This window comes from Chelon labrosus, assembly GCF_963514085.1.
Source record: "Chelon labrosus genome assembly, chromosome: 11".
NCBI classification, from domain to species: Eukaryota; Metazoa; Chordata; class Actinopteri; order Mugiliformes; family Mugilidae; genus Chelon; species Chelon labrosus.
Genome location: NC_140344.1, coordinates 28,198,781 through 28,213,360, shown reverse-complemented (window position 1 = coordinate 28,213,360; position 14,580 = coordinate 28,198,781). Strand labels below are relative to the sequence as shown.

General features: G+C 42.1%; 1 protein-coding gene across 1 annotated transcript in view; it reads right to left on the bottom strand.

The window, feature by feature from the left end:
- The window catches only part of znrf1 (zinc and ring finger 1), a gene marked incomplete at both ends in the record, with an annotated part of 46,250 nt that overhangs the window by 3,355 nt on the left and 28,315 nt on the right, over positions 1–14,580 (bottom strand). The window contains one exon of the mRNA XM_084556076.1: positions 9,729–9,824. Coding sequence (XP_084412202.1) covers positions 9,729–9,824 — 96 coding nt within the window. The remainder of the gene's footprint in view (positions 1–9,728; positions 9,825–14,580) is intronic.

Sequence of the window (14,580 nt, the reverse complement as noted above, 5' to 3'; positions counted from 1 at the left end):
AGATATTTTGAGTCCTTAATTAACAATGTTGTGTTTCTTTGCGCTTGGTTTTTGTCTCTTTGTAGTCAGTTTAAATTCTGTTGCAGCCATTTCTGTCTCTTCCTGGTTGTCCTGTGTTTAGTTCTTGTATCCCTCTAGTTACAGACAGATAGATAGACGGATAGATGAAGTAACAGACAGAACATATGCTCTGACTGCAAATCAGCTTAATTCTTCAAACTCCTGTAACCCTGCTCTCCTCCTCCTCCTCCTCCTCCTCCTCCTCCTCCCTCCCTCCATCTCTCTCTCCTCATTTCTATTGTTCACATCCCTCCATCCCCAATGAAAACATCCAGGATCTCTCTCCGACCGAGTGCTCCAGATTAAATCGCTGGAATCTACATACTGATAACAATGCAGCAGCTCTCCTCCTCTTCACCCTCCTCCTCCTCTTCACCCTCCTCCTCCTCCTCCTCTTCCTCCTCTGCTTCATATTTTCCTATTAGCCCGGACGAATCGAACCAGGAAACACTCTGAGATTAATCAGCTGCCATAAACTCCGTGCAGTCCTCTAAACGGCGCTCGACAGCGAGAGCAAAGTGTATTAGATTTAAAGTCAACACCTGACCCGAGCTCTGATAATCAAGTTAAGAGCGCCGTTCAATCATGTTTCCTTCACCTGTGGAACGCTTTAAAAAAATGAGGTCGTCAGGTTCAAGCTAGCGCCCTAACCCGCCGACCGAGAGGCCTTTTAAACGGATCATGTTGGTTGATGAAGCCTTTCGTGATCCTTGCAGCTACACTGGTGTGCTCTTAACTCTTTATGAACCAGCACGTGACCTGAAATTAAGTTTCATGGTGTAGTGTAGGAGGTAAACTGTTAGTGATACCTGGAAGTCCTTCCTAACCCTGACCTCCGAAACATACGACCTGTGGGTCAATACCAGACACTTTCACGTGCGAGGTTTCACTGTTTTAGTCATAGACTGTATCACTTTCCTGCACAGGCCAAACTGACGCTATTTTCCCGGGGATACGGGCGGCGCCATCTTGCGACATATTGATGCCCCGCCCACACTTCCTCCAGACTCACTCACATTTTCGTTTAATTAAGACTACGCTCTGCTCTGCCCCCACCAGTGACAAGAAAATGTTCGATTATACACTGGACTTATTTTTAATTTTATCTTTTTTTGGCCCACCGGACACTTTACGGTGTGGTTGGCATGGCAACTGGTGGTTTCCATTACGTCACATCATGTTTCTATAGCGTCACATAACTAATTAAAATGAAAAATTGACACTTGAACATTCATCAACATTATATTCACTACCTAAAATGACAGAAACCATCATTTGACGTGTATTTTCGTGTTTTAGTTTGGTTCAAGTCCCGCCCACTAACAACTAGGGGGTGGAGCTTATGACCTATACTGCAGCCAGACACCAGGGGGAGCTCTACTTGATTTGGTTTCACTTCATACTGTCTATGGTTTTAGTCAGAGTTGTGGACATAACACGACACTGAGACCCAGAACTAAACAGCAGGTGGCAGCAGTGAGCTGAAATTGCTCTTAATTTTGTTTAGAAATTTTTGGTTGCAACTCCATCATCCTCTCCACACTCTGCTGGAGTATAATCAGTTGCCAACAGAGAGACTCCACACCAACTTTCTGCTACATAAAAACTGTGGGAGGGGGACGTTGGTCTGGCTTCCAGGCTACAGGTTTAAAAATTAAACTGCGTGACACGTGTGAGACCACACATGAACTATGTGCGGCATTAAACTGATCAGAAGCTGGTGGAATGCCAGCTTCCCTCTTGACTTTCAGCTGTCTCTCCTGGCTGCAGTCTTGCCAGCAGACGTTTGGCATCCAGCGCCTCCACATCAATAACGACTTCGAGGAGACGCTCTTTGCTTCGCCGAATCACGCCACTAAATTCCCTCTTTCCTCGTCTCTTCCTGCGTCCTCCGGTGACCTGAGCTGCACAGCTTCATCTTTACCTTTCACTTCATATACGACCCTGCTGACTTCCATGTCTGTACGAGGCCCAGCCCCCTCCGTCCTCTCGCTCTCTGTGCGAGCAGGGGGGCTATATTTAGACGAAGGCATTAAAATATCATCATGCAAAGTCAAAGCCCAGAAAAGATCCAGTGGTCAGCTCACGTGGACTCAGTGTGCTACCTATAACCCTCATCTGCTCCTGCACTGAGGAGGCATGAAGGCGAGCAAAGAGACACAAGTAACACATTTACTTTGATTAGTATTTGTATTCAGACTTCGTATTAACCCATTAACATATATTTTACCAGTTAAGGTGCTTTGACCCACTGACCGACGCTGTGTTCCTACTGAATCCATGTGAGGATAAAATCTGGGAGGTTTAAATCCAAGCGTACGACTCAATCCTCGTTGTCATGTCTCCTTCTTAATACACATTTGAGATTGGAGTAAATACTAATAAATATACTTCCTGTCTATGATGAAAAACTTAAAGCTCTGTTCAGACGTCACATTATCATCCAGTCTGGGAAATCCGATCCGATCGCAAGTGGCCGGCTTCAAATATCCACACCTGACATTAACATGCGTCCACAGCCAGCACTTCGGATCTGATCTCTGTTTCGCCCTCTGTATGTACGCAGTAGAATATTTTAACAGCTGTTGTCTCTAACGGATCCCTACTGTTGGTTCAGAACCAAGAACGGCGCTTTAACTCAGATTATAAACCCTGGAAGCTTCCATAGGCACTATAATCTCAGGTAATAAAGGTAAATAAAGACACCGGATTCACATTGATAATTAACCACATGCTGATAAGTTATTTAATGACAGAATCATTCACTCATATTCATAATTTCATTCGTTAATTCTTGTTTAAATGTATTTATTGTCTAGTTAATTAACAGCTAGTTAACAGGAACAAAATCCCGGAGAGCATCACCATTAGCGTCACCATTTGCATCTGGTCTGGAGCCTCTTGTTGAGTTCTTGTCTCAAATGAGGACACAGCAACGAATTTAAGATGTGTTCGACTTCTTCTTTTGAGATTTTGGACCTTCTGGTCGTATTACTGCCCCCTTCGGGACAGAAATGATTTACAACACAGAACATCTCAAATGTCAGGGTCTTGTTTGATGAATTTCGACTTTTCCTGTTTCAGTTTGCGTGCAAATCGACGCATTAACGTATGACGTTGAGGAAACTTGTCTGAGCATTGCAGCAGAGTGCTGTATTTGTGGCCTGTCCTTTATAGCGCGTCTTTGAATGAGGCCTTTACTGAAAACAATTGCTGCAGCCGCCGTTGGACGCTTTGATCAGTTCAAAGTTTGGGATTTGTCTGAACCGCTTCGAGTGAAACTACAGCATTAGGGCCGACGCAGCCTTTGATTTTGTCCAGGTTTTAGCCCAATAAAAAAAATAAAAAAATCAAAAGGAACAATGCCTCAGGTCCAATGCCCTGTCTTTCATCCTCCCACCGGTGCAGCAATCTAGTTCAAAAAGCACATTAGAAATACTTGATAGCATTCAATTTACACAAATGTCTGTCAGGTTTTTTATTATTTATATTCTTTGGTGTGTGAGTGTTAGTAGCGAGGTAGTCTTCAAAGGCTTTCCTAAAACAGTTCAGGAATGTAATGCTTTTAAGAACCTTTCCCATGTAACTCACAGACAGGAAGGTGTAAACAAAATAGTCCTGCAGGAAACTTCAGAAGCAGATTAAACAGAATAATGAATAACTTGTTCAGAGTGTTGGATTAGTTATTCATTCAAGCTTTTCCAGCCCTTATGCTCGAGGCTATTTTTTATTTTTGCTTCAGTTTTAATCTGAATGTTCCGCTTTGCCTTGATGAGTTGCGTTTAAAGCACCGAGTTATTAATGATAAACCGTGGCCAAAAGGAAGACGGTCTTTAATGTTAAGGTTGTTGCAACGACGGACGAGGCAACGTGTTGAATGATTATTTACTTAAATCCTCAGATTGCCATGAAGAGCGAGTTTACAACCATCCACAATCAGGTACGTTCACAATGACGGAGAAAAGCCAGAACCCAAACTCAACCACAGGTGTGTTTAATTCTTTATCCTCTAACAAAATCCGTCCAGTCCTTTTATGAATATGTCCCTGCAGTAAATGTGTGTTTGAGATGTTTGAGAAGTTTCTAGAGAAATTTGGAAGTCTTGTTTATTTAAGAGTTAAGAATTTTTGCAAGATATGCTTCAAGTTTAGGTGTAAAACGTGAAAATTGTCCACATAAACCCATAAAACCACTCTATGTATGCAGATGATGTGATGCAAATTATTACCTGGTGTAAATGTGACTCAAACTAAATCCGTCCAGTCCTTTTCTGAATACATCCCCGCAGTAAATGTGTGTTTGAGATGTTTCTAAAAACAACCAAATAAAATAAAAATCTGAAATGAAAAGATTCACCACAGTAGAATAAAATGGTCATAAAAAAAAAAAAAAAAAAAAAAGATCCTGTTTGGGGGAAAAAAATATAAAAATGTTCCAAATACAATGAGCTCTATTTACGTATTTATTTTTTGTTCTAAAATAAAAATAAAATAGTGGTCAAGTAAATTGCCATAAATGCCATGGAAATAGGTGGAAATATTTAACAATATTTAACAATATTTTGACAATGATTTTGTTTGAAGGTCCTATAAGCACTTCTATTTAAAAAAAATAAAAATAAAAAATATATATTTATAATTTTTATTTCACAGGGTTGAGACTTTTTGCAAGAAAATTTAGATTTAAAAAATGAAAAATGTCCACGTAACCACTCTATGTACCGCATGTATGCAGATGATGTGAAGTAAATTATTACCTGATGCTCAACGGCTATCTTTGCCTGAACAAAATAAATGCAAAAAAATACAACGAAACTAGAAAGAAATGTTTGAAATGTTCCAAATACAGTGAGCAGTATTTAAAACAATAAATAAATTGTAGTCAGTAAATTGTCATAAATGCCCCAAAAATACTGCAAAAAACTAAATCATAGGCAGAAATATTTAACAATATTTTTTTTATATTGATATAATTTAAAGGTCCTACAAGCACTTCTATTTTTAAAAAAATATATATTTTTATGATTTTTTTTTTCACAGGGTTAAGACTTTTTGCAAGATACGCCTCAAGTTTAGATTTAAAACGTGAAAAATGCTCTTAAAAACACTCCACATGCCGCATGTATGCAGATGATGTTATGCAAAGTACAAAATATATACAAAAAAATACAACTTAATGACACTAAAGGAAATGTTTGAAATGTTCCAAATACAATCAGCAGTATTTTTTTCTTTGAAAAATTGTGGTAAGTAAATTGTTACAATTGCCTCAAAAACCATTGGTGGAAATATTTAACATTTAATACTTTTTAGGTTGATATTGTTTAAAGCTCCTATAAGCACCAAATGGATTTTTATCATTTTTATTTAACAAGATTAAGAATTTTTTCAAAAAAACGCCTCGAGTTTAGGTGTAAAACGTGAAAAATGTCCACGTAAGCTTTTAAAACCACTCTACGTACCGCATGTATGCAGATGATGTGATGCAAATTATTAGCTTGCACAAATGAGACTCAAACTAAATCCGTCCAGTCCGTTGCATGAATCCATCCCTGGAGCAAACGTGTGTGTTTGAGATGTGCTGATGTGCGACAGCGAGCGTTGCCCCCGGTGGATTGACAATACACCCCTGAGCATGCTGGGAAACGAGATAAGCTCGGCCAGTTTTGTGGGTCTCAGAAACCCAAAGGGACAAAGTGGGAGGAAGATGGAAGAGGAGAAGGAGAAGAAAAAAATTACAGAGAGATTACACGGCGGGAACAGACGGAGGAGAGAGGGACGCAACGAGAGAGAAAGTAATTTTCTAGAAATAAAGAACGGCAGGAAGTAAAAAAAAAAAAAAAAGAAGAATTATGGAAGTGTTTCTCCTTTCACCCTCTGTCCTCTCGTCTGTTATCGGCCATCGTGGTGCTCCATCATTCTAGATCCCATCTCGTTTCAGACAGTTTCACTCTCCTCTCTCCGTCTCTGTCACTCAGTCCAAAATCCAGCAGCAGGCTTCAAACGTACATTATCCCTCACAACGCTGGCCTTGCGGGCCTCGTTGGCGGCTATTTGTGGAGCTGTAAAATTACTTTCCCACCCTACCCCAAGCTGTAACGACTGCACATGATTTAGTTATCTTTACAGTCAGAAACGCACCGACTTCTGCAAGGTGACCCGATCAGAGCCGAACCAAACAAGTCTGAGAGCAGCCGTGGGGGCGATGAACGAACGGGGAGTGGCATTATTAAAACAAACCTACAGCCTGCAGGAGGAAATAAAACAGGAGATTGGACGGTAGACAACGCGTCTGCAGCAGCTTTATGTACTATTTTTATTTTTTTTATTTCATTCATAAATATCAGATAGTAGCACCTTGACACCGAGCAATAATAATGAATGATGATAGAATCTCAGACGTTACAGCTCCTAGTCTGGAAAGAACTGAGTCTGAATTAGATCCACAGATGCAACTTTTAAAGGAAAAAACAAACACTTTAATAATAAATAATAATAATTTATGCACATTAAGAGCAAATGTGACAATTCTTTTTACATTATGACCACCTTCCTAATATTGTGTAGGCCTCCCTTGTGGTGACTCATCAGAGAATGGACATGGGCCTTCTGAGGGTGTCCTGTGGTGTCTGGTAACAGAATGTTGTTAGTGGGGGGTCTTTGAGGGGAGGGGCCTCTGTGGATCATCTCACAGATACTTGATCAGTTTGGGATCTAGTGAATCTGGAGGCCAGGTCAACACCTTGTGCTGTTCTTCATGTTTTTTTTTTTTAGTTGTTCCTAAAGTGTTTTTGTGTGTGTGTCTGTGTCAGACTGCATCCTGCTGGGGATGGCTGCTGCCATCAAGGAGTGTCATTGCTATGGGGTGGGGGTGCCTGGTCTGGTCTAGGTGGGTGCTACATGTCTAAGTAACATCCACACCAATGAATGCCAGGTCCAAACGTTTCCCAGCAGAACACTGAACTGTCACAAGATGGTCAATGCTATTCACTTCTCCTGTCAGTGGTCATAATGTTGTGGCTGGTTTTACTTTTGGATGTAATATGTTGGCATGTGTGGTTTTAATGTTGTGGATTTTCAGTTGACGTGTCACCGCGTCAGAGGGTGCGACAAAAAAAGGTGAAGCCTTAGCTTAGCTTTCATGCTAAACCCGACACCAAGCGACAAGTAGACTTGTTGCTCCTTCACTGTTGGTGTGAATGCACCATTAAAAGTGCAATAGCATGGATGGATGGATGGATGGATGGATGGATGGATGCTAGGTTCTGGTACCCCTCTCAATCTTGATTACATGATATAATGCTAGTGGTGTTAGCAAAGAGTAGGGATGCCCTGATCGGTATTGGGGCTGAGCCAAGCCTGATCTTTTGTAGTTACTGAATTTAGGTCTGCCATAAAACTTCTTCTTCTGTTTGAGTCAGTCAAAGGCTGCACCCAAACAACAACAACAAACACTGAACGTTTAAAAGAAGAGAAAAGTTTCCTGGAGTAGAGAACACAAGGTACCAGCTACCCTCTCCACACTACATTAACTTTGACAGAAAGATTTATTGGACTGAATCCAGTCGACTCTAGGAGAAGACAAGGAAGACAAGGAAAGACTTTAGGACGCTACAGGGGAGGAAGTTTAGGACATAACTCAATATTAAGAGCCTGGGACATCCCTAGAAAAGAGCCAGATCTTCAATAATCCACCAACACATGGATGGTTTTTGTTTTTATTTCACTGTCTGGTTCATTAGTCCAACGACTTCTCAAGAGATTCAGGATCTTCTACAACCTACAGCAGGTATCAATCCTCTAAAACACAGGTAAGCAGAAATGGATTGGCGACTTTAAAGCTGCATCAGTCAACTGGTGGTGGGACGTCCGTGCAGACAGAGGACCAGGCCGCATGAAGACAGTGAGGGATGAGCTAACAGGGTAACACAGAGCAGCGCTACACAGACGATCAATAAAGAGAAATAAAAGAGCGTGACGTTGCCGGCTCCCACATCTCTACGCCGTTACATACAGCGGCGAGACCGAGAGCCGAGCATTAACCGTTACTGACGGTGAACTTTACTTGTGTGTGTGACTACGCACCTAAACGCAATTTAAAGAAGCGAGCAGACGTCGTAAAATTATACCTCGAGCGTCTGAACTCGGACCTTTGTAATATGTTAAAAGCAGAATGGTCAGCATATAAAACGTCTCTTCTCTCTCTTTTCTCTTTGGCAGTTACTTCGGCTGATTCATTTGTAAAATTATATTGATTAAAATGTAAAAGACTAAAATGATGCCAGTGCTATGAATGTGCAAGAACTGCCTTCACTGAACTCTGGCGTGCAGCAGAACAATAAGAACTAGGAAAAGCACTTAAATCTGCTTCTTCTTGTTGGTCACAGCTTCTTTAGTTTGTTCCAAATTACAGCCAAGCTCACAAACTAAAAGTTTAGTCCACCTTTATTCCTCATCCATGGGCGCCTGTTGAACCTCTTAGGTGATGTTAACTTTGCCTCAACTTTGGAAGACTCCCAGCTATTGTCATATGTTTTTTTTCATCCCAACGGAAAGCAAATCATTTTAATTTTGACAAAATGTGCAGAAGATGCAATTTTTTTTGTGCTGTTTTGTTAATTTATGGTCCAAGTCTCTTACTATTGAGTCCTGACCTGATGTTAAGGGTCCTAAAGTTCCTCCCCTATAGATTACTTTCTTGTCTTCTCCTAGATTCATGCCAACAGCTCATCTCTCACTGTCTTCATACAGCCTGGTCCTCTGTCTTCACGACGTCCCACCACCAGTTGACCGATGAAGCTTTAAAGTCGCCGGTCTGTTTCTACTCATCTGTGTTTTAGAGGATTGATACCTGCTGTAGGTTGTAGAAGATCCTGAATCTCCTGAGAAGTTGTTGAACTGATCAACCAGCCAATTAAATAAAAACAAAACCATCCATGTGTCTGTTTCTTCTCTCTACGTGCAATAACAAACCATGTACAAAAGATTTATTAATCTTTTTTGGGTGTTGGGAAATTGGGGGTTATTCACTCGTCTTTATTCAATTCTTGTACATGTATGTCCGACAGTGCTGTGTGCGATGGAGATGTCAAATTCCCTGCGGAAACCCTCCAAAGGGATCAATACAGCTGTCTATCTATCTATCTATTAGTCGTGTGAACTTTTTACTTTCAGTCTAAATGAACCAAATCAAACAGGAAACACATCAGTTAACCAGCATTTAACGCTACAATGCTTTACACTGTACGGTTGGTTTCTTACAGAAGCGTAATGGTTTTTGGGAACGGGTTGAAATCCATCATGGAGGCTTTTAATCCTCAGCTGTGTTTGTATTTTCTGGACCGGATGAACGGATGCGCTGAGTAAAGTCGTTCTATGAATTTTTATGATTTCTCCTCATTCATATTTATCATGTTTTTGGGAGGAACGGCTTGATAACACGCCCCAGTGTTTGGACCCACCCACGACGTCTTGAATAATTATCTGTACAGCAGCAGCAGCAGCAGCAGGAGTCTTGGCGTCGTGGCACAGTCTTGGAGACGGGGATCAATAAATATGAAAAAAGTAAAAGTACATCATGTTGAAAAACCGCAGCCAGAACCGGTTCATCGCATCCCGGCTCGGCGGTGATCCAGCCCACAATAAAAATAAAAGATAAAAGTTCTTTACCGTTGTACGAGAGGCGGGGCTTGCTTAGACACATGATGAAGTGAACCTCCATTTCATTGGACGCCACAGACTTGGAGCAGACAGGACACTTGAATCCTGGAGAGAGAGAGAGAAATAAAGAGTAAATAAACGTTATGATCCCCCAGAGTAACGATGAATGTTCTCGTTATTGAACCAGGACCAGTTCCACCTGCTGCATTTTAAACCGGTTTAAAGAATCCAGATCTGAAGGAGACCACAATGATTGTAGATAAGAACAGGATCACGTCAACAGACTTTAAAATAAAGATATCTCCTTCAACCCGATCGACCGTTTCCATGGAGACCAGGTAAAACGATGGGACCAGATACATGAGTCCACATCAAAACATCAATCACCTGTAGAGCTTTACTGATGGAGAGGAGCGTCACATCTACTGGAGATAGAACAGGAGAAGAAGGAGGAGGAGGAGGAGGAAGAAGAAGACAAGGGAAGAGGAAGAAAAAAAGATGGGTGAAATGGAAGAAGGCCAAGAAGATGAAGGAGGAGACAAAAAAGGAGAAGTAGAAGATGGAGGAGGAGAAGAAAAGCGAGAAGGAAGAGAGGAAGGACGAGGAGGGAGAGGAGAAGGAGATAAAAGAGGAGAAGGAGAACAAGTTGGAGGAGAGGAAAGGAGAATATTGTCTCCTCCAACTTTGTCTCCAGTCCTGAATGTCTAGAGTAGAAGGGGGAGGAGGGGAAGGAGATGAATGACAAGAAGGAGGGTGACCAAGACAGAGAGTGAAGAGGAGGAGGAGGAGATAGAAGGAGGGGTAGTCTCCTCCTCCATGTCCTCCTCCATGTCCTGAATGTGTAGAGTCTTAGAAAACAACCAAGATGTCTCCACGTCTCCATCGTCTCTGTCCACATTGATTCCAAAAGTCAACTGTCTGTGGTTGAACTCATTTATTTATTAAAGTTAAACGAACAAAAAACCCCAAATCAGCTGAAAAATCAAATAACTGGAATAACTTAATTTTGAAATGCTGAACGTTTCTTCTAAATAACGTGAAGAAACAAACTTAAGTTTTATGAGTTATCAACTTAATTTATTTTATTGATTGTGTCATGAATAAAGAAGAAAAGATAATTCTCCTAATTTAATTTGGTCTCTTGGTTAAAAAATACTTTCATTAGATTTCAACAAGACAAATAGAAAAAGTAGATTTTTTTTTTACAGTGCATCTCTCACTTCCTCTATGACGAGTTCTTTCACAATAAAAGTCTTCATCTGTGCTTGTTCATCCACTCTGATCCTCTCTCCCTCTCTGTAGTTGTTTTTTATAAGCCGTCCCGTCCTGGGCTGTTCGTCCTGGACTGTTCGTCCTGGGCTGTTCGTTACAGTTTTACAACTTAATTTAGTTAAAACCTAACAGATAATTAGATGAACCACATGAGCCCAGTTTGCCACACAGCTGAGAACGGGACAGGACGGGACGGGATGGGACGGGAGGGGATGGGACGGGACGGCTCGCTGGTAAATAAACTCTGAATGGACAGAAGACGTCCTGGGATCACGCGGACGTATAATGAGATTTACATTTAGATGGGTGCTGGCGTTGCAGAGGGACTTTCTCTGACAGTTTGTACTATGGGCTATATAAAGACATGTACTTGAACTTAAAGGGCTACTGCAGCAGTCTAGTACCACACATATTTTAAAGCTAAAAATAGCCTACACTTCCCAGAATGCACCTGGTGTGAATTAAACATCTTAACCTTCTTGACATGTGGGAATGATGTCTCCTAGTGGTGACGGTTCAATAGTTTTCATTACACAACGAGAAACGTTGACGTTTCAATACGTTGATCTTGACTATACACTCACTGGCCACTTCATTAGGTACACTAGTGGAACCAGTCCTGCTTTAAATCTTGTCTACATGAAGATTCCAGTATTCAGCGTTATTTTCAAAAAGACCGTGGTCATGACTTGGGGAGACGATACGTATTTCAGACCAAGCTGTAAAGTCTCTCTCTCGCTCAGTGACTCACTCAACGGTGAACTTTAAAGATTATGATTGTTATTTTGATGATGTCACCTTAGAAAGCTTTAAATGTTAAGCTTGTTACATAGTCTGCAAGGAGCAAGAACTTTGTTCTCTCTCCTCGGGCTGCGAGAACAAGACAAAAGTTTGTTCTGGTCATTCTGGTCATTTATACTTCACGGGAAACTCAAGTGCTGAACTCCAGGGAAGTCCTCACAGGCCCCTCCCCCTGCAAAGCATTGTGGGAGATGCTGAAGAGAGGAACTTTCCTTATTATTTTTTGACGAACATGTCCGTCGTGCATGCACCCACAGAGAGATTAGCGGCCACTTCCAATTTCTGACCAATGACAGAACAATAAACAAGGAGAAAAAAAAAGGTTCTGCCCGGTTGATGTATCGAGAATAAGCTGAGTGAACTCCCAAACAAAAGCTGCGAGAACAGAACAACGTCATTTTGTTCTCGCAGCCCGAGAAGCGTGGACAAATTCTCGTGGAGTTTGTAATTCCCACAACAACCAGATCTGCAGGAACACGATCAGTTCCCGACGGAGCTACTCCAGACTAACTTTCTGCCACAAAAAGGTTTTGGATTAAGAAATTAGTCCGGCGTCAGTGGGCTAGGCTAAAAAGCGATCCAGTTTAACATCACCATAAAGTCCATCCAGGTGAATCACCACCTTTCTGACGCTGGTTCTACATCAACTGAACATCAGAGCAGTCATGAAGGAGGATTTAGATTAGAATGCATTCCCTAGTGTACCTAATGTTTTGGCATGTGTTACTAAAACAACATATTTTATCTCCTCTTAACGTGCTTCAGCCAGTGATTACTCCTACGCCACCATCACCTGTAAATGGTTATAATGTTATGGCTGAAAGAAATTAATATATTTTTTTTTCTAAAAGTGAGTTTTATCATTTGTTAGCTCACAAACGCGCACGGATAAATTCACTATATGCTAAACTCTTACATGGCAGCTGACCCACTTTTCCCTCGGCTGCTATTTTCAGACGCTCCGTCGGGACGAGCAACGAGAGAGAGAGAGAGAGCGAGAGAGAGAGAGAGAGGAGGGATGGAGGAAACGAGTGAAAAGGAGGTGCAGGAGGAAGGTGGGAGAGTCGAGGCCCTTCTTTTTTTTTTCTGGAGGAGAAATGAAGGGTTGTGATACGGCATCCAGCAGGACCGACTCAGCCAAGCGCCACAAATCCTCCAGGACGTTTCATATTCGAGGAGCGCATAAGGTCACGCTGGGACAAAAATAAATCAAAGCACTGGATCATAAATTAATTATACTGGTGCCTATGTGAGAGAGAGAGAGAGCGAGAGAGAGAGCGAGAGAGAGAGAGAGAGAGAGAGAGAGAGAGAGAGAAAGAGAGAGAGCGAGGTGTCAGCCCAGTAATCCTGCTCTGTGCAGGAGGAGGTAGTTTATGTCAATGTGGAACGTTTCTATCAGATATATTTCTCTCATCACCGTGGACTACAGGTGACCACTATGGGACGTGTAAGACTACTGTTACCCTTCTGTCCATCATCACATTAAGCTCCGCCCCCCAAACAATACGACCGGCCCAGCAGATTTTGAAGGAGAAGAATCGGTTCCCAACGGAGAGACTCCACAACAATTTTTTGCAACCGTTTGCAGACTTTGTGGACGTGACGTAGAATCAAACACATTTGTTTCATGTCCAGTTCATTCATCTTCTGTAACCTCTTGTTCCTGTGAAGGGTCGCAGGGTCTGCTGGAGCCTATCCCAGCTGTCATTGGTCTAGAGGTGGGGTCCACCCTGGACAGGTCTCCAGTCTATCACAGGACTAACACAGAGAGACACTCACACCTACGGCCAAGTTAGAATCACCAATGAACCTAACCAGCATTTCTTTAGACGGTGGGAGGAAGCTGGAGAACCTGGAGAGAACCCACGCAGACACAGGGAGAACATGCAAACTCCGTAAACAGAAAGGAACCAGACGACCCATGGATTCGAACCCGGGACCTTCTCGCTGTGAGGCATCAGTGCTAACCACCTCGCCACTGTGCCGCCCCATACACATATTGAACAGTAAAATCAGCCACAACATTATGACCACTGACAGGAGAAGTGAATAACATTTAAACCATCTTGTCACAGTTCAATGTTCTGCTGGGAAACTTCTGGACCTGGCATTCATTGGTGTGGATGTTACTTAGACATGTAGCACCCACCTAGACCAGACCAGGCCCCCCCACCCCATAGCAATGACACTCCTTGATGGCAGCAGCCATCCCCAGCAGGATGCAGCCTGACACAGACACACACACACACACACACAAAAACACTTTAGGAACAATGACCTGCGTTTACACCAACAACACACAAACCAAAAAAAAAAAAAAAAAAAAAACATATTTGGGAACAACTAAAAAAACAAACATGAAGAACAGCACAAGGTGTTGACCTGGCCTCCAAATTCACTAGATCCCAAACTGATCAAGTATCTGTGGGATGATCCACAGAGGCCCCTCCCCTCAAAGGCCCCCCCACTAACAACAGGACACCCTCAGAAGGCCCATGTCCATTCTCTGATGAGTCACCACAAGGGAGACCTACACAATATTAGGATATTAGTCATAATGTAATGGCTGATCTTTGTAGGTCACAATATTAAACTTGGTCCAGGGCAGCGTCACAGCAGGATAAAGAAGAACCATAAGAACCATTCCGTTCACACCTGGTATTAAAATACTAATCCCTTACGGTGCACTTTCCTTTTTATTTAGGCTTTAATTTATAAAAGTGGTCGTGTAAGAGCGCCCCCTGTTGAGCAGGAGGTCTTTAAAGCGTCCCTTCAGTGCATCCTGGTC